The sequence below is a fragment of the Rattus norvegicus genome, chromosome X, assembly GCF_021556685.1.
Source record: "Rattus norvegicus strain SHRSP/BbbUtx chromosome X, alternate assembly SHRSP_T2T, whole genome shotgun sequence".
In the NCBI taxonomy this organism is placed as follows: domain Eukaryota; kingdom Metazoa; phylum Chordata; class Mammalia; order Rodentia; family Muridae; genus Rattus; species Rattus norvegicus.
In genome coordinates, this window is record NC_141554.1 from 77,358,958 (window position 1) to 77,386,361 (window position 27,404).

At 37.0% G+C, this 27,404-nt stretch overlaps 1 protein-coding gene across 1 annotated transcript in view; it reads right to left on the bottom strand.

Annotated features, from left to right (window-relative positions):
* The window catches only part of Abcb7 (ATP binding cassette subfamily B member 7), a 141,176-nt gene that overhangs the window by 32,997 nt on the left and 80,775 nt on the right, over positions 1-27,404 (bottom strand). The window contains 1 exon segment of the mRNA NM_212518.1: positions 18,864-18,983. Coding sequence (NP_997683.1) covers positions 18,864-18,983 — 120 coding nt within the window.

Here is a 27,404-nt window from a genome sequence, read left to right on the forward strand (position 1 = left end):
ACCACTGATTGAAACCTTTTATTTGAAATAGTCATATCCTCACAAGAAGAGACTTGACCAAGATCTGTCTACCCTTCAAACAGCAACTCGTATGATATCTAATATACTTCCAGTTTTGGATCAAAACCAGGAATTTAACATTGCTGCATTACTATTCAAAGAAAATATAGAACTCACTCTGCTTTTCAATGTATGTAACCTGAATTGACCAACATATGAGTATGATGTATGTGTTTCTAGGCATCTCATGTCTAGATCCAAATAAACACTACCAAGGTACATAATTACTCAAGTACACAGAACTCTTTGTGCTTCTTTGTATATACTCTCCTCTGATACTGTTCTGAAAACTTAATTCAATAAAGAGAAATATAGAAGAGAACGCAAATTAAAAATGAAATGATTTTAAAAAAATTCAGGTCAAAAGCTCAGAGGGTAAGTCTCACAAGTAGAAAGGATTAAGTAGAAGTCAGGATATCAGGACTTGAAGGTAAAGTTAAAAAAAACTAGATCACAAATACAAAGACTATTTAAAAAGTTAACACATAGGGGTTGGGGATTTAGCTCAGTGGTAGAGCGCTTACTTAGGAAGCACAAGGCCCTGGGTTCGGTCCCCAGCTCCGAAAAAAAGAACCAAAAAAAAAAAAAAAGTTAACACATAAAAGGAATAGGCATGAAATTTGAGACCATACAAACATCAAATCTTTGAATTATAACCATAGAAGAGAGAGCAGAGCCAGGTCAATAACATAGACCAGATCTTCAGCACAATTATGGAAGAAAACCTCCCCCAAAGTAAGGAAAAACATATGCATACAGATATAAGAAGCACACAAAACACAAAACAGAAAAGAGCAGAACAGAAACTCCCTAAGGCATACCACAGTTGAAACATTACTGAATATACAGAACAAAGAAAGTGTGCACCATATCAATAACTACAAAACTACACACACACACACACACACACACACACACACACACACACACACACAAATCCGAATGACCAATCCAAAAATAGGTTAATGAAATGAACAGTTCTCAAAGATACTTCTGACAGAATTTTAATATATAGAATATATAAGCTACACAATTAAATTCCAACACATACACCCAAGTGCTATCAATAAATGTGTTAAGGAAATGACCATACAGTTCTCTAAAGGGATACAATAAACATATTAAGAAAAAATTAACATCCTTAGTTATCTGGGAAATGTAAATTAAAGCTATGTTGAGATTCCATCTCATTCCTTTCAGAATGTATATTAACAAGAAAATAAATGATGGCTTGGTGGGTAAAATCACACAGCTCAGCAGCAAACCAGAGTGATTGTCTCAAGCAAGGAGGAAGAAGAGAACTGATAACTAGGACACTTCTCTAAGAAAACAAACGACAACATATGCTAGTGAAGATGTGGGGAAAAGAACCTTTATTCACAGATGGGGTGGGTCAACTGGTAGAGCCATTCTGGAAATCAGTGTGAAATATATATATTTATATCAGGACTACCATATGAGCCAGCTATAACACTCCCAGGTATATACATGAAAGAATCCTACCATAAATAAACGTATATACACATATTTACTGCTTCTCTGTACACAATAGCAAGGAAATCGAATTAGCCTAGATATTTATCATAGATGAATGGATAATGAAATGTTATACAAAAGAATTTCACTCAGCAGCAAAGAAAAATTATATTATGAAATTTGTAGTTAAGTAGAAAGATCCAGAAATTAATTTAGCTAAATGACTTAATCCAGGCTCAGAAAGGCAAACAGCACATGTTGTCATTTGTAGATGAATTGCAGCTTTTAATTTATGCATGTGTGTATATGTGGGTTTGAGTATAGAGACAGGTCATAAAACTAAAGGACTGGGATCATTAGAGGGAAAAAAGATACTGAGGTAGAGAGAAATGGTCAGCTTTGAAAATATATATACAAATAATATATAGAGTAGATTATATTCAGGAATATGTATGCATGTAATAATAATTAATGAAAAAAGAAGCCATGAATTTTGAAGGAGTGAGGAGGGATATATGGGGATATTTGAAGGGAGGAAAGCAAAAGGGAAAATGTTGTAATTGCATTATAACTTCAAAGTAATAATGACAAGAGAACATAAAACCCAAAAATATTGTGTGAAAATTTCAAAGAATAATACAATTTGGTTTTGTTTTGTTTTGAAAGAGTGAGCCTAGCTCCTGAATTTTCCCCGTTCTCAGATTACCTCTCCTCCCTACATCTCCTTTGTCCCTGCTAAGATGCCATTTATCGTGTTGCTAAGAGAGATGGACTTGGAATGCAAGATGTTAGCACTCTGCTCTTCGACCTCCAAAACAGTGAGCTAAATAATCTTTTCTTTCTGAAATATCAGCTTTGGGTATTTTGTTATGCCAATAGAAAATGGACTAAAAATATGGTACACTAAAAATGGGGAAAACTATAATGAAAGGACAAATCAATGTTTTCCAGCTGTTAGGGTTTTAGAATAGGGTAACATAAGGGAGATTTGTTAGGGCACTTTTTTGCATTCTGACTGACAGTGTGTACATGTGTAAATGCCCATGTGTTTGTGTGAGTGTTTTAAAAAACAGAGATGTATAATAATAACTGTCCTGTCACAGGTGACAGCAGACCTGGCTTCCTAGGTATAGAACATACATGAAAATAAATATATCATATACTTCCAAATTTCATAACTCTATTTCCTTCCTCAAAGAAATAAACTGATGTTTTTACTAGATTATAAATATGTGCAAAGATTCACTTACTCTGTAACTGCAATGTACAATAACTTAAGTATTGGAAAAATAAAGGGACTTATCCTTATAAATCTGTTTCTTCTCTTTGACTAAAAACTTAAGTCTGCTATTAGTCTCAAACTTCCAGAGACTGCTATATTTGTAGGAAACTGAACTCATATGGGCAGGGTAGCTCATACCTGTAATCTTAGTACTTGGGGAACTGCTCAGGAGGATCACAGGTTTGAGGGTAGCCTGGGCTACATAGTGATACCTCATCATAATCAACAAAATAAAATGAATTTACTTAATTTCTAACACAAAAGTATAAAATTGGGGATACTAATTACTTGAAGAACAGATTCAAGGGAAAGATAAAATTATTGCAATATGATATGGGTTAAACAATGGGTCAGGATGTATCTCTCAGTTACTGCTCCTACCACGATAACAAACTAAACCTCTAAAATGGCAAGCAAGCACCTAACTAAATGTTTTTTAAAAATAAGGGCTGCCTTGGTCATGGTATCTCTTCACAGTAGTAGAATAGTGACTAAGACAGAATTTAGTACCAGGGAGTAAGGTATTGCTGTGAAAGGTCTGGCCATGTTGTTTGTTGGAAGAATATGGAAGACTTTGGGAATTTGGATGAGAAAAGCAGTTGGTCACTGTACTGGCTAGTTTTGTGTGTCAACTTGACACAAGCTGAAGTTATCACAGAAAAAGAAGCCTCAGTTGAGGAAATGCCTCCATGAGACCCAGCTGTAAGGCATTTTCTCAATTAGTGATCAAGGGTGGGAGAGCCCAGCCCAGTGTGGGTGGTGCCATCCCTGGGCTGGTAGTCCCAGGTTCTATAAAAAGCAAGCTGAAAATGAGGCATCCCTGGCCCTGGACAATGATATATACTCATAGTTACTCATCCCCAAAGTTTTATGTAGCTGTTGTTCTCTCCATTAAATGAGCTGACTCCCTGAAGTTGTCCTGGAAGCCACTGCCCCCTGAGGTTTCTTCCACTCCTGGCCATCCTGCCTATCTTCCCCTCCTGGGATTCACAGATTGTAGGTTCAGGCTAGTCATACACCCACAGACTGGGAAGCAGAGCCTGTAAGGCAGTGGGCCATGTTCTTATGCTGTCTTGCATTCCCTCTGATTTAAGACGGGGAGAAAAGATTGTAGGAATCACAGGGTATGCAGAACACCATAGATTTATTTTTATATATAAAATTTTATATAATTGATGCATGTGCATGATAAGTGATCAAGCTGATATGTCTAGAATGTTCCCTTTTGGCCTAATTAAATTTAACTAGAAAATACATATATTGAGGAAGAAATAGGACTTTTGGATTACATGGATAAATGAAATAAACATTTATTATTGGAAACACTGGCTACATTGTCAATGAGTAGCAAAGTTGGAAGACAAGGCAATAAGTCTGTCATGAGGTGATAAAACGATTTTGTCTCCTAACAGAGTCCCTCCTGGACTAAGTAGTGAGATGCCTTAAAAAAAAAGCAAGCTGAGCAAGCCAGGGGAAGCAATCCAGTAAGCAGCACCCCCTCCATGGCCTCTGCATCAGCTCCTGCTTCCTGACCTGCTAGAGTTCCAGTCCTGACTTCCTTTGGTGATGAACAGCAATGTGGAAGTGTAAGCTGAATAAACCCTTCCCTTCCCAACTTGCTTCTTGGTCTTTATGTTTGTGCAGATATAGGAACCCTGACTAAGACAGACACTTTAAGTGGGGCTTAATGGGTCATCTTAGTAGGAACATGGAAGGCAGTGCTAAGGGAGATTTGAATTGTGGGGACCCAGGCCAAGGGGTTTCAGAGGGGAAGAATACTGTTAAATGGCCTAGAGATCATTCTTGAGATATTTTGGTGAAGAATTTGGTTGTTTTTTGCCCTTGTCCTAAAAAATCTGACTGAAGCTATATTGAAGAGTGTAGGATTAGTAGTATGGGCAGAGAAGATTTCAAGACAGCCTAGTACTGACAGAATTATTTTGTTATTAGGGTCATTGTTATGAAGATCTATAATGAAAAAGAGCAAGTTGAAAAAGGAAAAATGCAAAATGTACAGATTGAAGAGAGAAGGAGCCCCAGGAAATGTAGTGTTGGAGCCAAGTCCAGTGCTCAAAGAGATAAAACGTTTAAATGGAATAAAGGGAGTGATGGCCTCAGGGTAAGACCTCACATAGCTAAGCTTTCAACTTAACGAAAATTAATTAAAGGAAAGCTCAATCATTTAAGGAAACCAACAAAACCAGAAAGCTGATACAAATATAATTTAATTAGGAGGTCAAATTCCAGCTACAGTAAGCAGCAGAACTTGGCAGCTTTGGTCACATGGTTCTGGTTTTAGTGTCAAGAATACAAGAAAGGGGTTGTAAAATCTCCCTCAGAGGCTAAGGGAAGCCAATAAAGCCAGGTTTGTATCAGAGGTGCTCCTGCATAGAAGCCCAGAGAAGCCACTTCGTGAAGTGGTAATGCCTGGATTGCCTTGGAGATCCCAAGATGTTGGGAATGCCAGAGTTGTGGGATATCTACCAAGCAAAATTGCAGATTAGATTTAGAATGAGCCCAAGAGAAAGAAGTGGTGTTGGAGAACTGAAGAGTGTTTGGTATCAGACATGGAGATGCAGAATTTGGGAGTTTGTTCTGCTTTGGTCCAGATTTTCCTCACTATGCTTCACTCCTTCCCTTTTAGGATGGTAATGCATATTCTGTGCCATTTTATTTTGGAAGTATGTGATTTTCTTTTTGCTTTTGATTTTATAGGAGGTTACTGTTAAGAGACTGCATGAGTCTCAGAAGAGACTTTGAACTTTTTGACTTTTAAACAGTGTTAATACTGAAAAGCTAGAAGGACTTTTGCAGTTGGATTATTTTTGCATTATGATATGAGTACAAGCCTGTGGGGAAGGTAGTAGTTTGAGTAAGAATGGCACCCACAGGCTCATTATTTGAATGCTTAATCACCAGGATTAGGGGCTGTGGCCTTGTTGGAGGAAGTATGTCAGGTGGGTGGTCCTATACATAGCCATTTGTCTTCCCTTGTATATACTAGAGTTGATACAGTATGATGGCACTGCCAGATGCTGACTAGATGCCAACTCTATGCTTTTGGACCTCCAAGCCTTCAGAACCATGACCTCAAATAAAATAAATGTTATTTTTCTTCTCCCTCTCTTTGTATACAGTTGTAGCTGTCTTGGAAGTCACAATGTAGACCAGGCTGACCTCAAACTCAAGAGATTCACTTGTCTCTGCCTCTCTACTGCTGGGATTAAAAACAAGTGCCACAACATTGGGCATCAAACTGCTTTGTCCCAGATACTCCATTGTAGCAACAGAAGATGGACTAAGGCACCATAAAGAACAGCCAAATATAAGTCATATGTACATGATACGAAAATTACTAGCTAAATAAGTCAGTTTGCTTAGTCCCTCAAAAGCCAGTTAATTATGACTTTCCTTTTTCTAATCATAACTTTGTCATGTAAGGAACCTGATTCTTTCAGACTCTTCAATATCTGAAGTCTTCGATAATTAATTTTGCTCACTGTGGCCTTCATTAACTAAGGGCACTGACAGTACTACTGCCAAGAAAGAATGGATATCTGAAAAAGTGAAAGGGAATTTTGCTCCTTTGTTAACTGCCTCTCTAGTCACAAAAGGAGGGGGAAAATAAAGACCAGCAAAGCTATAGGGATATTTGATGAGCAGGACAAAACAATGAAAAAAAAGAGAAAGGTTGCTACACAGTTTGTAAGGACTATCAGGTAGCTGTAGGACCTTTACACAACTGAAGTCTTTATTCGTATTAAAGAGAAAGACCGAGGCAAATATAAAACAAAAACAAAGTGATTTGCAAGGTTCAGATGTAAAATCCTTTATGTTTTATAAAGTCAGTAATTAACTCACTAAAATTAGATTTGAGAAAGAAAGCAAATGTCTTAAAAGAATTCCATCTCTTAGATGAAGAGCTACAGGCAATGAATGGCTGTTTAAGAGAGGAAGAAACAATCTTTTCTGGGGATGAGCCATGAGAGGCTATGTAATTTCAAGTGATTATCCCAAACACATGTCCATATGAGCAACATTAAGTAGAAGCAGCAAGTTTTACTTACATATACACACCTGTATGAGTATGCATGTACATGTAACAATAATTAAAGGAGACATGAAGTTGAAAGAGACTAGGAAGTATTCAGGAAGAGTTGTAGAGGGAAAACTTTTGGGTGAAAATGATATAAATATAGTACTCATATAAAATTCTCAAAAAATAATAGAGTAAATGTGAAAAATAAAGATTTCTATCATATAAATACAATTCTTCTAGCTTGCTGTCTTAGTAAAGGTTACTATTGTTACAATAAAACACAATGTGACCAAAAGCAACTTGGGGAAGAAAGGCTTTCATTCAAACTTCCATATAACAGTTCATCACTGAAATCAGATAAGACAACAAACTAGAGGCAGGAGCTGATGCAGAGATCACTGAGGAGTGATGCTTACTGGCTTGCTCTTCATGGCTTGCTCAGCCTGCTTACTTATAGAAGAGCTCAGAACCACCCAGAACCACCAGCCCAGGGGCAGCACTAGCTATAATGGGCTGGGTCTTCCTTACCCATCAATTACTAACTTTAAAAATGCCCTACAGGCTTTTCTATGGCCCATTCTTTTTTTTCTTTATTAACTTGAGTATTTCTTATTTACATTTCAACTGTTATTCCCTTTCCCGGTTTCCAGGCCAACATCCCCCTCCCCCCCTTCTCTATGGGTGTTCCCCTCGCCATCCTCCCCCCATTACCGTCTATGGCCCATTCTTAAAGAGGCATTTTCTCAATTGAGGTATTCTCTTTTCTAATGACTCTCCCTGGTATCAAAGAGAATATAGAGCTAGCCAGCATACCTGCTTTTAAAGTTTACTTTGGGAAACTGACTTAGAGGGTATGGGTGGGCACTGGGCACACAGTTTGGCAGCATTCCTTCGATCCTTGGGACTCACACAATAGAAGCAGAGTTGTACTCCATCAGGCTGTACTCTGACCTCACAGGTCACACAGACATGCACAGATAATGTGTATATACAATCAAGTAAGCAAATAAATGAAAAATGTTTCAAAAGTTTACTTTGCATATTAAAGAGTAACCAGAACAGAAAACAACCTCTCAAACCAGACTGTTGCAGCATATTTGAATATGGACTTTGAGAAGGTGTGCCAAGATGTACAAATGATTTACATGCATGAATTACATAACAAATCTCCATATGAAAGTGAAACATTATATTTCTAAGAAATTAGCTCAATGTTTTACTCAACATAATAGTTTGATCAGGGAAGTATTAAACATACAATGGTAAGAAAAATACAAAGGATCTGCATTTTGTTGTCAAATAACAGATACCTAAATCATGCTACAGACAAGTCAAAAATCTACAGGTCAAAATTACCACAAGAAAATAATTTATTTGATTTTATAGCTAGAATACAGAACCAAAACTAAATTAATGGACATGGGAAAGCAATTAGTTTATATATTCTTACCTCTAATAATCAAATCTAGTAAATACATTTTTCATATATAAGTCATCTAAGAGACAATTTAGGAGTATATCAGACTAACCCTTAACAAAAAATCGCAATATAAGCATCTTATAAAAGTTACATGAAGGGTTGGGGATTTAGCTCAGTGGTAGAGCGCTTGCCTAGCAAACGCAAGGCCCTGGGTTCGGTCCCCAGCTCCGAAAAAAAAAAAGTTACATGAAGTTTTTACTTTATTCATTAATCTGTTTGAAGCAACATTAGCATCTGGATAAATTGCTAATGTAAGCCATCCTGTCATAGGTAGGACTCCTAGTTTCCTGTTTGATATATAAAGAACATAGAAATTACAATGATAAAAGTTAGACTGAATAACCATAACTTTTCTTGGCTCTAACAAGAATTGGGAACAAACGGCAATGTGTAACCCCAAAACTTAAAAGGCAGACAGATGTGTATACAAAATCCTATCTTTGAGGGAGAAACTGTATCTATAACAAAACAAAACAAAACAAAAAACAGGTAAACTTAAAAGTATAATTGATGGAGATAGGGAGAGCTAGACTAAGATTAGGTCCTGGAGGCTTATACTTTGACTTATAAGTCATATTTCTATGGAGATGTACTGTGGGTGATTGACTCAATTAGAGCAAATGTTTATTTAAGCTCACAGTCTTAGGGCTTTCCACCAGACTCTTGGCCTGTGATGATAAGTACGCCATGGTAGGTGTACCCCGAAGAATAACCTGCTCAACTCACAAAGGCCAGGAAAGAACGGGAGAGTGGGGGGGGGGGAGAGAAACCAAGATCTCAAGCCCTATGAGCATAAGATTTCCAAATGAACTCTACCTCTTAAAACCATCTTCCAGTGATACCATGAGCTGGGAACAAGCCTTCAACACCCAAGTTTTACAAGAGTAAAGAAATACCCTCATTATTTAAAGTAGGGTGAAGGAGAAAAGTAAGTTTTGAAATAGGTCCAGATATTGGGTTCTCATTAACAAAGTCTTTTCCTCCAAGGATATTATTTTACCAAAGACTAACTGACCTGACTTTTATAAATCTATAATAAACCCTGGAGAAGGGAGACACCCACTTGTACCTCTTGAGCCGCTCTGTCAAAGCTAATTGCAGAGGTGAAAGCTGAGAGGCAATTGTAAAGGTCACATCAAAGGGTCAGAGATTCATTCCAAATCTAAGACCTGATCATGGTATTATAAAAGTATTTTCTTTAAACCATTTATAACCACATCAATAGAGCTCCTTTAGAATAGCAAGGGATTACAGCTCAAGAGACTTCAACTTTGAGAACCCATTTTACAAGGAGAGATGGAACAGTAGTTAAGAGCACTTGGTGCTCTTGGAAGACCTGGATGCTGTTCCCATTCCCCATGTGAGAAATTCACACAGATCTGCAATGCTAGTTCCAGGGGATTAAACTCCCACTTCTCGCCTCTGCATGAACCAGGGTTACACAAGGTCCACATATACGTGAAATAAAAACTAATAAAATATAAACAAGCCTATTTAAAAAGAAGACTCTAGTAACAACCAAATATAAAATAAAAATACTTTTAAGGAAAAGGGCCTGGGGTCATGAGCTGTTGCTCTTACAGAGAATGTGCGTTCAGAAGTGAACACCCTCTCCTGTTGTTCACCCATTCACTGGCACTTAGACATGTGTAGCATTCACTTACATACACATTGATATAAAAGGTTTCTTTAAAAAAACATTAAAACAAGCTGAGACAAAACATGAAATTTAGCTGGTATGTACAGCTATAATAGACCCAGACAATTTTACCCATACAAACATAGAACTTCACACTAAAGGCCTATTTACCTTAGTACCTTTTATTCGACATATCATGTTCAGGTTCCTAAAACAAAATTACAATTCAAACTAAAAGGCAATAAAGACATAAATTGACAAAATAAGCATTAGAATAAAACTTGGATGGTTTATAATCAAACCAGGAATGTATTTTTTTTTATTGCAATGTTGGCTACTGAACTTAGGCTTTGTACATGCTACATAAGTACTCTTACACTGAAATATATCCTCAGCTTTTAAAACATGATCTTTAACAAATTTGAGATACTATGCCACTAAGTTCCCTGGACTGACCCTGGCCCTCTTGTTTCAGCCTCGCAAACAACTGAAATTACAGACCAGTGGAACCAGGCCAGGCTTCAAACCGTAAGATTGAATATAAGAACAGGTGGGTAATCTATGTAGAGAAAAGGACCGTCCATAAGGAAGAATCAAAAGGTTAGACTGGAAATCAAACATACTATAACAGAAAATAGAATGTGTTTAATGAAGTAATAGATAGACATAAGACAATCAAAAATTAATGAACCTGACATATTTGAACCATGTGAAATGGAGAAAATGAAAATAATGAAAAAAGTAGAAGAGAATATTGAAAATCATAGACCATTTCAAAAGCTGTTCTATACACACACACACACACACACACACATATATATATACATATATATAATAAGAATATTATAATATAAGAAAAGGAAAATAAATATATCATAATAATTATTTTTCTAAAATTTTTAACACCAAGCCAGAGATATAGGAACTTATAGACCAAGCAGAGGAAGTAAAAAGTATAGCAAGGCCTATCACTTTCAAACCACAGGAAAACAAAGACAAAGTTAAAAGAAGCTGAAGGAAAAACTGCTCTACCTGTAAAACACAAATAAAAATAACATTAGGCTTCTCTTCTGGAAACATTTAAACAAAAAGACAGTAAAACTACATAAATTATAGAATTAAAAATAAGTCCCACAACCTAGAATTCTGTACCCATTGACATTTTCCTTTAAAAGAGGAGAAGAAATGCTTTCTAAAGTGCAAAATTTGGAGGAATTCATTGTCATGATCTGTTGCCTCTAAAAACTATTTTAAAAAGTTTATCAAAAAGAAGAAGAAAATGACCAAAATTTTAATGTTCGTAAAAATAGATATTTGTTAGAGAAAAAATAAATGTACATAAAACAGACATTTGTTTTTATCTGATCTAAAATAAAACTGATTTTTCAAAATAATACAAAATATTGAATAATCAGAGCTCACAAATAAACAAAAGGAATGACAACAATGCCTAAATGACAGGAGGCCTACACTTGAAATACTATTCTTTACACTACCCATGCGACAGTAAAGTGTTACATGAAAGTAGACTTAGATTAGCTCTAAATGTTTAGTAGAGGCTCCACAGCCCACAGAAAACAATCATTCTAATGTTAACAGACACAGAAAACAATCATAATGTGCTTAAAGACAGAAGAAATAGATTAAAAAGAAAACAAAAGCAAAACCCAAAGAACAGGACAATGGTCTTTCTTACTTTCCTATTGCTATGACAAAACACAATGACCAAGAAGGCAACTTACCCAATCTATAAGTTGCCAATTTGTCCTACTGACAGTGCCCTTTGCCTTACAGAAGCTTTCCAGTTTCATGAGGTCCTAGTTACCAATTCTTGATCTTAGAGCCTGAGCTATTAGAGTTCTGTTTAGGAAAATTTCCCCTGCGCCAATGAGTTCCAGGCTCTTTCCCACTCTCTCTTCTATTAGATTCAGTGTATCTGGTTTTATGTTGAGGTCCTTGATCCACTTGGACCTGAGCTTTGTGCAAGCTGACAAATATGGATCTATTTTCAGTTTTCTCTATACCGAATGACAATTAAAACAATACTATTTATTGAAGATGCTTTCTTTTTTCCAGTGTATATTTTTGGCTTCTTTGTCAAAGATCAAGTGTATGAAGTGTGTGGCTTTATTTCTGGGTCTACAATTCTATTCCATTGATCAACCTGTCTGTCTTTGTACCAATACCATGCAGTTTTTATCACTACTGCTCTGTAGTTATAGCTTGAGGTCAGGGATGGTGATTTCCCCCAGAAGTTCTTCTATTGTAAAGAATTGTTTTCCCTATTCTGAGTTTTTGCATTTCCAGATTAATTTGAGAATTGTTCTTTCCCTGTCTTTGAAGAATTATGTTGTGATTTTGATGGGGATTGCTTTGAATTTGTAGATTACTTTTGGTAGGATGGCCATTTTTACTATAAAATGCCCTACAGTGGGGAGAGGGAACTATAATAAAGTTCACCTCCAGCAGAAAGACAGGGCATCAAGTGAGGGATGGGGTTGCCATCCCACTGTCAAAAGCTGTGACCCAGAATTGTTCCTGTCTGAAAGAACTGCAGGGACAAAGATGGAGAAGAGATGGGGGAAAGGAGGTCCAGTGACAGGCCCAAGGTGGGATCCAGCTCAAGGGGAGGCTCCAAGTCTTGACACTATTACTGATGCTATGGTGTGCTTACAAACAGGAGCCTAGCATGGCTGTCCTCTGAAAGGCCCAACAAGCACCTGGAAGAGTCAGATGCAGATATTTACACCCAACCAATTGACCTCTCTGGTTGAATTAGGGAGAAGCTGGAAGAAACTGAGGAGAAAGGTGACCCTATATGAAGAGCAGCAGTCTCAACTGACCTGGATCCTTGAGATCTCTCAGATACTGAGCCACCAACCAGGTACATATACCAGCTGAGATGAAGCCCCCAACACATATACAGCAGAGATCTGGACTCCGAGAGAGAAGACACACTTAACCCTCAAGAGACTTGAGGCCCCAGGGAATGGGGAAGTATGGTGGGACACGGGGACATCCTCTTGCAGATGTGGAGTAGGGGGAGGTATGGGATGTGGAACTGTCAGAGGGTGGACTGGGAGGGGGGATAAGGTCTGGACTGTAAAAAAAGATTAAATAATAAATAATAGTAATAATAAAGAAGGCAACTTATCAAAGAAAACACTTAATTTTGGGGGTTCATGGTCCAAGAGGGTTAGAGTCCATGACCCTAATGGAGGGAAGTATGGCACCAGGCAGGCAGGCTGGCAGGCATGGTGCTGAAGCTGTAACTGAGAGCTTATATCCACAAGCAGGAGACAGACAGACACGACGCTAACTGAGAATGGAGTGGGCTTAGTGACACACCTCATCCAAGGCTATACTTCACTGTTTCCAAACAGTTCTACTACTGGGAACCAAGTATTCAAACATATAAGCTTATTGGGCCATTCTCATTCAAACCACGACAGTAAATAGAAAAATTATACACATGGTCAATATTAATAAAACAATTGTAACAAAAGATGGTCAGGATGAATTAACAAGTGTCATGACACAACTTTAAATAAAGCACAGAATGTATTCAAAGAAAATAAATGAATACATACCATAGTAATATTAATTACAATTAATTTAAAAAGCTGAAATTATTGATCTCAAAAAGCAATTTCCTTTTTTTTCTCCATCTTTATTAACTTGGGTATTTCTTATTTACATTTCGATTGTTATTCCCCTTCCCAGTTTCCGGGCCAACATCCCCCTTATTCCTCCCCCTCCCCTTCTCTATGGGTGTTCCTCTCCCCACCCTCCCCCCATTGTCCCCCTCCCCCCAACAATCATGTTCACTGGGGGTTCAGTCTTGGCAGGACCCAGGGCTTCCCCTTCCACTGGTGCTCTTACTAGGCTATTTATTGCTACCTATGAGGTTGGAGCCCAGGGTCAGTCCATGTATAGTAAAAAGCAATTTTCATATCAAAGAAATATAACAGAAATAAAGAGGGCAACTGTCATAATGAAAGGACCAAGTCTAAAAAATATAACAATAGTAATGTGTAGACACAATGAAAAGCTAAAATGTTTGAGGTAAAATCTAAGTAAGTAAATAAATAAATAAATAAATAAATAGAAGAATCCTCTATTATAGTTGGAGACTTTCAGAACCACTTCATTAGTAATCCCTACAATTAACAGGCAGAAAACAAGTAAGGATATATGGTTGGAGTAAACATTATCGATCAATGATATATAAAATATTAACACTTCATCCAACAATAGCAGAACACACATTCTTCTCAAGCTCACAAAAATCATTCACCAAAATAAAGCACATTCTAGGCCAAAAATAAATCCTAACAAATTAAAAGGAATACATATCATATAAAGTGTGTTCTTAGATAACAACAAAATTAAATTTAGATATCAGTATCAAAATGATAGCTGGCATATTTCATATTAACCAACACACTTCTACTCTCACACGGGTTTAAGTACCACAATCCATCTTTGCAAATCAACTACAAAACAACTGTACCACAAGTAAGAAGGAAAGCAATTATCATTTTTTTTAAAGATTTGGACATTAATATTTTTTAGAAACTAGAAAATGTTTTCTAGAATGATCATTGATGCTAATATGCTCTAATGTCTCAAATTACCCCAAATAAAAAGAAAGGCTTTTTTTAAAAGACAATTACAGCTCACACTGACAAGGATGTGGAGCACTCTTCCATTGCTGGTGGGAGTGCAAACATATAAACCCACTATAAAAATCAATATGGTGGTCTATCAGAAAATTGGAAATCAATCTACCTTAAGACCCAGAAATGCCATGCCTGGGCATATACCCAAAAGATGTCCCGCCATCCCACAAAGACACTTGTTCAACTACGTTCATAGCAGCTATATTCATAATAGCCTGAAACTGGAAACAACCTAGATGTCCCTCACTGGGAGAATGCATACAGAAAATGTGGTATTTATACAATGAAATATTACTCAGCTATTAAAAACAATGACACTATGAAATTAGCAGGCGAATGGATGAAACTAGAAAATTCCATCCTGAGTGAGGTAACCCAGACCTGGAGAGATAATGCTATGTGGGAAAAGGGGATAACATTTGAAATGTAAATATATAAAATATCCAAGAAAAATAAAAATAAAAGTCTTAAAATCAACCTAAAAAATAAGTGGATATTAGCTGTTAAGTGATAATCCATAGACCCAGAGAGGTTAGGTATGGAGGAGGGTTTGGAGCGGACATAGATCTATCTCCCTGGGAAGGGGAAACAGAATAGATTTTATGTGTGGACTGGGGATGGGTAGAGACAGAAGAGGAGGAGATCAGGTGAAGGGGATGGAGAGAAAGTGTGGAAGAGAGACAGCTGGAATTGGGGGTAATTGATGGTATTGTGCAAACAGTAGAAGCTTCTTGGAGTGTAAAAGAGTGAGTCTGGTGTGTAGTCATGGAAGATCCGGAATGTCAACTGGCCGCCTTTTGTAGCTACCCGAGGCTTCCAGTGGTGGAACAAGGTTACATCTGGTTGACGTATTGGCCAAGGCAGTCCTATGAAGATCTCTCAACACCCCAGGATGATGCTAGGGCAAAGGTTGCTTTCTAAAAATTGACAGCAGGGACCCAATTGCCGAGGAAAACTTCCACTCAGCTCACTGAACATAGAGAGGTCATTGAAAATACTCATACATGGCTGGTTTTTCCAATCATCATCACAGAGGCTCCTCCAGCAGCATATGCGAGTGGGTTCAGAGACAGGCAAACATTATGCAGGGAGGGAGGGAGGGCGTGAGGGGGAGTGAGAAAGAGACAGTGAGAGAAAGGAGGGAGGGTGCGTGAGAATGAGAGTCAGTCTAAATTGGAGGTCTCTCTTGAGTCAGTCCCCTGAAACCTAGGGAACCTCCTTGGAAAAGGAGGAGGAAACACTGTAGGAGTCAGAGGGGATGAAGAGCACAAGAACACAGCCCACAAAATCCCTTAAGAAGGGCTCAGAGACTGAAGAGACATGGGGAGCCCGTTTGAGTCTCAGCTAGGTCCTCTGTATATATGTTATGGTTGTGTAGCTCGCTGTTCTTGCAGGATTCCTAACAGTGGAAGAACAGATCTGATTCTCCTTGTCCTATTCTATCTTGTATGGTTGTTTTTTCTTGGAGGTCTGTTCTTTTCTGAATGGAAATGGAAGTGGAGTGAATCTAGGAGGGTAAGTGGGGAGGAACTAGGAGGAGTGGAGAGAAGGGGAACTGGTTGGGATGTATTGTATGAGAAAAGAACCTATTTTCAGTTTTTAAAAAGTATCTTCTCTATGCTATTTTCTATATACTCATAATTTCCATTTACCTCTTCCTTTTCTAGATTTAAAAGAAATCAAATATAGTTTTTAAAGAGTTTCTCTATACATTTTGATTTCCTTCTAATTAGCTAACAAGAATTTGGAACAGCAATTTTCATTCTATGAGTTCTATTTGTTGAGTAAAGAATCAAATATTAGCATTCTAAAAATATTTTAATCATCAACGATGTTAGCTTAGCTAGATTTCACACCTTGATATTGACCTGTCACCAAGCAACAGAAATCTGTATTTTTGAAGGACTGGGACTCACTCTAAAAATAAATCCTAATGTAAATGTCATTACTGAAGACTCCTCCCTTTAGCTAGATTAATTAGTCATGTTCTAACCTGCCCTCTTCAATTCACAAGAAAGTCCAGAAAACCATCTGCTTTTTACTTGTTAACAATGTAAGTACATTTAGCTAATAAAGAAATAAAGACCAATTCACTATTTTTGCCTTGAATAGTAGTTTAGACAATCTTTCTCTTTAATAATTTACATGTAAAAGATAATCCAGCAGCCAACACTGTGCTAAAATGTATATGAATGTTAAAATTTTCAACATCAGCTACCAACTTAATTTCTAATACTGTTCTCTATTCAGCTTCAACAAATATAGTGAAGCATAGGCTTATGATCTGTTGCCTAGTTCAATAGCTTGAGTTAAGACGCTCCCTCCAAGAATGGGTCAGATTCAGTGGGAGGGTCCTCAACAGAGCCCGGAGGTGAGAAAGATGGAAAAATGAGGAGTCTAGCTATGACTTGACTTTACCTTTTCAATTATTTTGTTTTTCTTTCTGCTTACTTCTGTATGGAACAAAGGTTCTGTCCTCAGTTGTCCTGTCCATGTCTTTGGCAATCTCCATAATTTGTAATCATTGACTATCATCTCTGTATTTCTCCAACTCTGGGCTCTCTCCTGAGCTTGCCCTGCAGTTATATCCCTGAATGAACTGCTCTTTATCTAGATGTGCTAGCATCTCAACACGTCCAAAAGTGCTATCTCCATTCTACAAACAAGATTTGACTTACTACCTACTTGTGTTGAAAGCAGTATCATTAGTGTGTTCCTGGCATCACCTTTGACTTCCTAATAACCAATCTGTTGATATGTCTTAATTCTGCCTCACAACATTTCTTTCTTTTTTTTTTTTATTAACTTTAGTGTTTCTTATTTACATTTCGAGTGTTATTCCCTTTCCCGGTTTCCGGGCCTCACAACATTTCTGGCCTCTTTCTCTCCTGTAAGCATTTTTCTACCATGACTTCAGTACAGTCTGCTGTTACTCCTTACCTAGACTACTACTGGTCTCATAAGTAGCTGAAAATATTTGCCATATGAAAACATAGAATGGGGGGATGGTATTCCTAGAGTAGATCTGGTACTACTTTAGTATATCTTCTACAACAGAGCCAGAGTAACTTATTAAAACATACTTCTAAACATATTAGCATGCTTACTCAGTAGTTAAGCTCTTATTTGTTATATTATGAGTCTTACATTATGGTATAGGTATTTTACATTAGGAACTTAATCTCTCTAGACTGACTTCCAATTTCTCTGAAGCACTACTCCTTCAATGGAGTCAAGGTGGATTATGCACTTCGCACACATACTATATGTTCTCACTAGGCCACTGTCCAAATGAGCTCTACTTCTCTAGCAATCTGACTTATACAGGGCTCTAAAGGATGTCATTTCCCCTGCAAAATCTTTCCTCACTCCTCACCTGTCATCTTTAGAGGAAAGATAGGTAGGTTGTAACCTATCTTTCCTCTAAAACCCCACAACAGTTGAATGGTACTTCTTTAAATCATTTATGACCCATTTTGTCTCACAGTAATAAAATAAAATAAAATAAATTAGAATAAAATAAAATTGCCTTGCCCCTGTAAGATGAGGGAAGAAATCTGCCTTATCTACATTACCTCACTTACATTTGAATACCTATACTGTGGCTTCTCTTCAGTTTGTATGAATCCTTTAACTTTTTCATTTGAATACTATATAGTGAATATCAAAACAGGATTTTGTATACATTCTTAATATATTTCAGGGCAGGGGAAAGAATGAGCAAATAATAGGACACATGAATTTAAAACTGAGGGGGGTCTCTAAAATATCTCAAGACTCCTACACTTAAAGCACCGAAAGCGCTCAGGATTTGTGGCTTTTTATCTTCCTTTCTCCCTTCAACTAAGCTCTTATTTGGCACTTATGGCTACAGATGTGCTTGTCTTCTTTTCTATTTATCAGAAGAAGGCCACCATGGTTCTGAGGAACTTCTTTTATAGAATTCAATATGCTTTCTTACACACAATGTTTCTGCACTGTATATACTTGTCTTAAGAATGAATTCCATTAGTTATAACTATCAGACTATAACTATCAGAAACCACTTTGTATCATACAATTTCTGCTCAATGAATGAAAGAATTACGCAAAGCAATGAAAGTCCTCAAAGTTGACCATGCTTCACTGACAGTAACTTGCTTACTCTAACCCAGAGCTTACCACTATAAAAAATTATAGTATATTTTAACAAAATGTATCCTTACCTTTGCACCACCCAGAAATCCCAGGGAAATGGCAACTCTGGCTCGCAGATCAGGCCTGTCTTTGGGCCACACATAAGAAAGCATGGCTTTAATGATTTTTCTAGTATCAACATCCTTTAACTGTTGAAAGAAGAGAAAACAAAGCACTAAGGAATGCTGTTTCAAATGTAAACAATTTTTCCTGTATTATGATGAAATTATTATAGTACACCCATTCATTCATAAATTTCTCTCTCTCTCTCTCTCTCTCTCTCTCTCTCTCTCTCTGTGTGTGTGTGTGTGTGTGTGTGTGTGTGTGTGTGTTGGTGCACGCAAGGCAAAGCATGCGTGCAGAAGTGAGAAGATGAAATTTTCAAGAATTGGTTCTTCATTTCTACGAAGCAGGTTCCTGGAAATGAACTCGGGCTCTTCAGTTTGGCAGCAAACACCTTTATCTGCTGAGCAATCTCACTAGTTACCCCAAAATTTAGTAATGTAGAATTATATAAAAATCTAAGAAATGCAGAAAAACATTGCAAATATCCACTTCTGAGAACTTCTGCTAAAAATAATCTGAATATTGTATTCTAAATTGAATCTATTCTACTTGAAAAATCTCTTAAATCTGTCAAATTCTTTCCATTTCCAATCACTAATATAATCCAAGTTATCATTAATTCTTGCCAAAAAAAAAAACCCCAAACCACTGTAATAGGTTTCAAACTTATCTTATGGAACTCACTCTATTCCATATCCAGCATGTCTAGTACGTTTACCCTAGAATTAAATGCCCCTTTTCTGTTTTCCCTCATAGATCATGATTCCTTCCTTTCAAAGAATCTATTTCAGTTAGAAACCACATATATGGCGCTAGCTAGCATCAGGTAAAGAGACATACCACCAAGGTTAATGACGTAGGTTTTATCCCTTACATCCACGTAGTTAAAAGAGAACTATCAACCTCTGCAAGTTATCCTCTGATCTTCCCAGAGGCACTATGGCAATGCTCCACCTCCAAATAAAGAAATAAGCAAGTAAATGATTGTTTAAAGTCAGATTCGGTTACATAAAGTCCACAGCCAGTCTGGCATACATGAAACCTAGTTAAGGAGGGAGGGAGGGAGGGAGGGAGGTAAAGGATGGATGAAAGGGACAAGAGAGAAAGAGAGAAGGAGGAAGAAACTGTGTGTGTGTGTGTGTGTGTGTGTGTGTGTGTGTACAATTACTTGACATCTGCTTCTACTAGAACACAAATGCCATTTTGACATTAACTCTAGTTTATATTCATAGTTATATCTTAATACCAAATGGAACGGCTGACAGCATGTATTTAGTCAATATGGAATGAAAAATACATATTCAAATATCCACTTTGACTATGGGAGACTATGTGCTAAAAGGAAAGGCTTTACAAGAAGGGAAGACAATGATATAAGGGAGTATTGTAATTGGGGAAAATAAAAATATCATCTTTTTTCTCATATGAATAATTTAAATTTAAATGTGTTACGTGAGTATAGGTCTATACATATGAACGCAGGAGAACTACTTGGTGAGACAGGGAAGAGGAGTTGATATAGAGCAAGTACAAGCCATGCACAGTAGGATATGTGTACAAAAATCTCATAATGAAACTCATTATTCTGTATGCTGAACAAAAATAAAATGTTAATAAACAAGACTTTACACCAGCATTAACTAAAATTTAAAAAATGCTAAATAAGGAAACAAAAATTTGGCTATAACAATGTTTATGCTTGGACTGTTTTAATAGAAACAAAATTAAAAAATACTCCAAACACATTAACAATGGTAGCTCAAGAGAATAACTGATAAATGTTTATACTCTTTTATATGTTTATATTTCTTGTAATCCATACTACATTCATATTGACTTCAAAAAGGAAAAAAGTTATACAATCTAAAGTAAATATGTATAGCTCTGAGTGGGCTAACATACACTAACATACACTAACATACAACAAACTCAGAACAGTAAACCCAGGACACTTTTATATTCTGATCACCCTTATAAAGTTTAGCGAACTACTTCACTTGTCTTTTAGGCAGTTTTATTGTACAAAGAGGAAGAGAAATAAAGTTGCTCCTATTATACAAAAACAGAAAGACTGTCATCCTGAGCTGTTTCAAATTCTTCAGATGGCAAAAATATGAAATGTCAAAAGAACAGTTTCTGTGTTTTATTTCACACATACTCATGAGTTAGTAAGGCAGTTTAAAAAAGAATGAAGCAATAATTTTAAAGTCCACTTTTCCCAATCGAACAATCACAAAATAAATATAATTCAATGCATTATAACACAAGTGGGGGCATTTCAACCATTTTCCCATTTCACAAGTTTGTCTGCCTAATTTTTCTTGATGGGGTAATGGAACAAAGGCTCTGTTTCCACATATCTTTAGGAACATTCCCTCCTGTCAAAACCTTCTACAACACACCCCAGAAATTTTTCAATAAGGACACAGAGAAGTTACGGCTAAGAGCAAGAAAATTATTCTAGTTGGCTTAATAGTGCATAAAATGTCACCACTTCATTTAACCAAATGGGTTCTGAAGTTGTGTAATCATGCATTATGAGTCCATTAAGCTGTAAAGGACATGACTTCAGTTAGAGTTTAGATAAACTATAAAGTTTGAAAAACGACTTTTTTAAAAATAGAGACCAAGTCAAAGAAGTGTTTTAGGGCCTGAGACAGTTATAAAGAATTCTAAACCAACTTATTTCTACTGCACCAGAGAAAATAAAATTGGGGAATCTTCATATAGATCCTGAAAGATAATATCCTACCTTCCAAAAGCAGCAGTTACCTCATTTTTAGACAGCCAGTAGTCACCCTGACGAACAAATGTGTTTTAGCCATAGCCACTAGCCAGTAGCTTAAAACTAATTTTTCACCTCTCTATTAACTATGCATTGCAACGTCAACTCAGTCAATATAATTAAATAATGCCGAAAGCAACATACATAACCCCTTAAGATCACATTCTTTTTTTTTTTTTTTGGTTCTTTTTTTCGGAGCTGGGGACCGAACCCAGGGCCTTGCGCTTCCTAGGTAAGCGCTCTACCACTGAGCTAAATCCCCAGCCCCAAGATCACATTCTTAAAGAAAGGTTGGAAAATGTAATTATCAAGATGATGACAATAACTGGTCTTTGAAAAATATGAAATGGTGCTTGCAACCAAGTCTGCTACCTGGGTAGAAACCTACATCATGAAAGGAGAGAAATGACAGCAGCAACAAGTGGCCCTCTGACCTTCAAATATCTCATGGGACAAAGGAGTAAATGCATATAAAATATAGAAAAACCTATCAAGCAATAATTAAAGGAAATGAATGGGTAGAAGTGGCTGAAGTGACTGATGATATTCTAACAGCTTTTCTTTTAGTATCCCTTATATATAAGAACTATGAAATTCATTTTCTAAAATAATTTTCACAATAGAATTTAAAAGCAATATTTTGAAACATAATATTGGAGGTAGAGGCAGGAGAATCATGAGTTGGAAGCCAGCCTAGATTTCCTAGTAAGATTCTACATAAAAAATAGAAAGGCAGGGGTTGGGGATTTAGCTCAGTGGTAGAGCGCTTGCCTAGCAAGTGCAAGGCCCTGGGTTCGGTCCTCAGCTCCAAAAAAAAAAAAAAAAAAAAAATAGAAAGGCAAAACAAAATCTACTGATGACTCTAGCGTGACTCTGTAGGGTGGAGTGCTATAGAAATGTACTTTAAAGGGCTATAAGCCTTGGAGAGCATCTTCTTTCCTCCACCACTACGCAAATGCATACAATGTAGCTCTCTTGCTGTAGCTAAATAGCCTCACATTTAAAACATGGAAATGATACTCAAGGCTCATTACACTGCAAAACCAGTATTGAGTATCGGTCTTAACAGGTACTTAGAAGCTGCTTTTGCTTTCAAAACAAAACAAAACAAAACCGACCATAGCTCTGATTCTTCTTTTGGGACCCAGGATAAGTGAGAAGAGGACGAAAGTCTGGTAATTCTGCTTTCATTTCATGTCTCCTTTACTTTGGTAGACTCCTTCGACGTTGTTGTTTGACTCCACACAGGCATCTAGAGTGTAAATGTAGCTCAGCTCATCTTCCTTCAAATTTTTTTTTTGTTTTTGTTTTTGGAAAAATGAGTTTACAAGAAAGTATTTGGAAATCTCAGAGAGCTAACAGAGGGATGAAAATTATCAAAAACAAGTTGGTCCAAGAGGAAAAACATTAAGAGATACAGTTATCAGAAATACAAACTGGGCCATTACAGGAAACAACACTCAATAAGCATTCATTGTCCCATTTTAAAATGCATAAGCACAAATTTTTATATTATTGAAGTCCATCCAGTACTTGATTTATTAAATCACTACAAGTTTTGAGAGTTTTAAATGGTTATTTAATTTGGTATCAATACACAGCTTCATAAGTGTAATGAAGATAGGCAAGTAAAAAGAAATAAGGAAGGAAACATCTATTTATACACAGGAAAACAAAATGGCCCAATGGTCACATAGGGCACCCAAAACCAACATAGTTATGCATTCCCTCTATCAGGAATACGTTCTGGGAGATGTAGAGTTAGGTAGTTTTGTGTGACTATCACAGAATGTGTTTATAGAAACTAAGACTGCTTAGTGTGTGCTACACTTAAGCTCTCTAGTCAACCCCACTGCTCCTAGACCAAAGTATATGTATAACATGTAGGGGTTGGGGATTTAGCTCAGTGGTAGAGTGCTTGCCTAGGAAGCGCAAGGCCCTGGGTTCGGTCCCCAGCTCCGAAAAAAAGAACCAAAAAAAAAAAAAAAACATGTAGCTGGACTGAATACTGTTAGAAGTTACAGTATAGTGGTAGCTACATGTGTTAAAAACATGAAAGGGATGAGGAATATGTGCATTTTTAAAAACTATAGTACCTGTCTAAGACACTTAAAACCAAGAAAAGCTTGTAAGATCACAGGTTGCTCTGGTTAAGTTCGTGAGTAAAGAACAAGTAGACATGAAGAACTAGGAAATTACCAAGTGCTACTAGAGATTTATCAATGCTCTACATATGACATAATAAATTTGTTTTAAAAATTCAGTAAATTAACTCTGGTTTGTTAAAACTTTTACTTTTAATTTTTTGGAACTTTTGGTCTCCTTGTAGTAACAGTCAAATGGCTAGTAGATAACCATGTCTCTAAAAGGCTCATGAGGGCCTTAGATTTTGTCCTTAGCTGATAGTGCTACTGAGGTTACTACATTATGAGGACACTGACATGTTCAGAGACTAATGAGGTCTTAAGAGGGGGAAGCCTGAGGGACTTAGGTGACATGAGGCAGGCTAGTTTTTAGTTGTCATGAGGTAAGCAGCTTTGCCTCCATTGTGCTCTTTCGCCAAGTTTGTGCCTTTAGCAGCCTAAATACAACTTAGCTGGCTGATGAAGGATTAAAATTTGTGAAATTATAAGCCAAAATACAATTTCCTCTTCTTAAATTGTTTCTCTCAGGCATTTTGTCATAGCAGTAAAACATAACTAACACATGTAGCTTAACCCACATTTTATAACTGCACAAATGATATTACATCATTTTATGTAAGCCTTTCTCTATTTTTTTTTTACTTCAAGCTTTTAAATATACTAAAAAATGCACAATTGCACAAACACTGATCTAAGTCTATATGCGGTCTTCTTATTTCCTCTCAGTGAAAAATTCTCAGACAAATGGAACTGTCATCTTCAACAATGATGATTTTTTTCTCTGGAATATCTCCAAAAGGACTAACTAGCCCACAGTTCATCTTGGAGAGTGTCACTATTTCAGACATGTGCTCATGGTAGTTTACTTAGTTTATTTCTTCTTCCATCAAAACCTCGCTTACTGTGAGCTAACCCGCCATAAACATTCCTCTCTATTAGAGACACCCGCACAGTGAGTGTTTTTCAACTTGTGTGCCTGGGGGAGCGGGGGGGAGGGAGCTGGTACGTGGTGTATTTGTGTGTGTTGGGTATGTGGTGTTGTGCGCATAGGGAAGCCCGAGGGTAATGTCCAGATACCTTCCTCAGTTGTTTCCCCACCTTCTTTTATGAGGCATACGGTGTCTCTCACTGGACTGGAGCTTCTTAGTTGGCTACAATGGCTGGTGAGCCCAGATCTTTCTGTCGTCACTCCACAGCTTGGGGCAATAGGTAGACATCATTACTACAAGCTTTGTTTTTATTTTTAATATGGCTGCAAAGAATCTGACTCGTGTCCTCATGCTTGACCAGTCCCCATGCTTGACCCAGTGAGTCATACCCATAGCCCCAGGTTTTCAAAACCTATTTTGTTTTCAGAATTTCATACATGAGTAGTGTATTACAACATCTTCTTTCCCTCTCCAACTCCCTTTGTGCCCTTTCCTGCTCAGATTCAAGGTTCCTTCTTTAATTATCAAATCCCAGTGAAGGAGGGTTTTTCCCCTTTTTATTCATATGTTTTTATTTTCTCTTGCCCCCTCTTCAGACACATAAGTTTACTAAGAAGTGGGAAGTTTTCAGTTCCATTAAAATCTTAAGAGACCATCACTATCCTTTGCTGACCAAAACCTCATTATGGGGCATGTGATCGTGCATAAATAAATGTGAAGTTAATAGGATATAACTTTACGCCAAAAATCATCCTTATTACATGGAATAGTATTCATCATAATAATGGCTATTCAACATGGCACAGCACTCAACTTAACAGCAGGAGAGAAAGCCCATGACTAAATGCACTACAAGAGAAGACCTATAGTTAATAACTATAAAAAGGGCAAAAGAACTTAAAAATGAAAACATGTAAGCTGGTTCACTTGGGAGAATTTTTAGATATTAAGTATAACTATATTAATAAATTCAATATATAGTTTGCTGTTCAGGCAGCTTTGTATTGGTTGCCAAAAAAGTTGTCAAGCATAAATAGCAAATGTTTCCATAAGGAGTTCATTCATTTCAAGAGAATATATTCCACTGAGCTTTCACAAAGTGAGAATAAAAAAATAAAGAATTAAGACTTTGACAAGGTTAGTAGAACTGTCCTTTCCTTAGCTGCTGAAGAATTTAAGAATACTGGTTTTACAGACATATTTTTTATTTCATTTTTATTTTTATTTTATGTGTATTAGTGTTTTGACTATATGTATGTCTGTATGAAGATGTGGGATCCCCTGATACTGAAGTCACAGACAATTGTGAGCTGGGAACTGGGTGCTAGGAATTGAATCCTTTTTAACCACTGAGCCATTTCTCCAGCCCCAGAGATTCCTAAACGTTAATAGAAGGAAATGGACTAACTTACAAAATCAAACTGTATTTAAAATAAACTACTTAGAGATAAAACTTTTGGTTAGGAAGGACTCAAACTTTTGGAATAGTCTCTGTTCTGTAAAATCTGGCATATAGGCTGAATGTCATCTCCCTAAAGAACTAATTTAGTATTATTTTAGGGACAGATAAACCATTCAGGGAAGAAAACTGTCTTTTAACCCAAGCTAATGGCATCTTCAATTAAAGGAATAATTAAAAAGGATACTACAGTACTGTAGAGATAACAGTGACTTGATAAAAGCTAGGTCAAAAGAAAAGCAAGTTCAGTTGATGTCTTGCACAAAGCCCCAGAGAGCAAGCAGAGAAGTCCTCCTACATTATTATAACTGTAATGTGTTTGGAGTAGAAGAAGAAAATATAAACTGTCAGAAAAGGCTTGGCAATTACTGTTATTTTCTCTTTACCTCGGGGTTTGTTTTCTAAGCTTGGTTAGTCTAAAATCTCAATAAAGAGTTTATGCAGTAGTGATAGGACCTGGGTGATGGATTATTCCTCACATGAGATACATTTGTACCTGATAGTCCACTTAACAACTTACCATAAACAGTATCTAACGAGCAGACTGATGTCCACACTGGCCAGTCAGTAAGTTCTTTATCCCAAAAGCAAGTCAAGTTGATAGAGCAAATGAAGATCCTTAGGCTGCCTGATGATGTATGAAGTCAGAGCCAAAGAACTGGCTCCCAATGTCCTCCAGGTACCCTCTTCACTGGTTTGTATTCTCATTCATTCTAGCAAGCTTAGATATTATTTTGCCAATCTTCCAATTTTCAATATTCCAGGATCCCTTTTCACGTCTTCTGGTTATATCAAGATGTATGCTAAAGTTCCCTGATTGCTCTAGCACGTGCCTTTACTATCACAGGCTTTAGACGGTATCCAATCAGTGAGGAATTATTTCTAACAAAAAAGACTAGGAAGCAGAGTACTTCTTCTTTAGTTAAGTAGTCCTTTCATTGAGTTCAAACTACATTCACTAACAGTGTGATGTATAATATATTGGTAAATTGTAATATGGTATTTTATCTCACTGAGAAGCCAGCTCTAAAAAAGGACTCTGCTCCTTTCCTCCACCCTTCAGATCCATGCATGTTTATGTCAAGTGTCCTCCATGGCATCCAAGGGAAATGACCCTGCTAACTCTGTGACAAGGAGGGATGACAACAGCAAAGCAGACCAAGAATAAAAAACACGGTGTCCTTGAG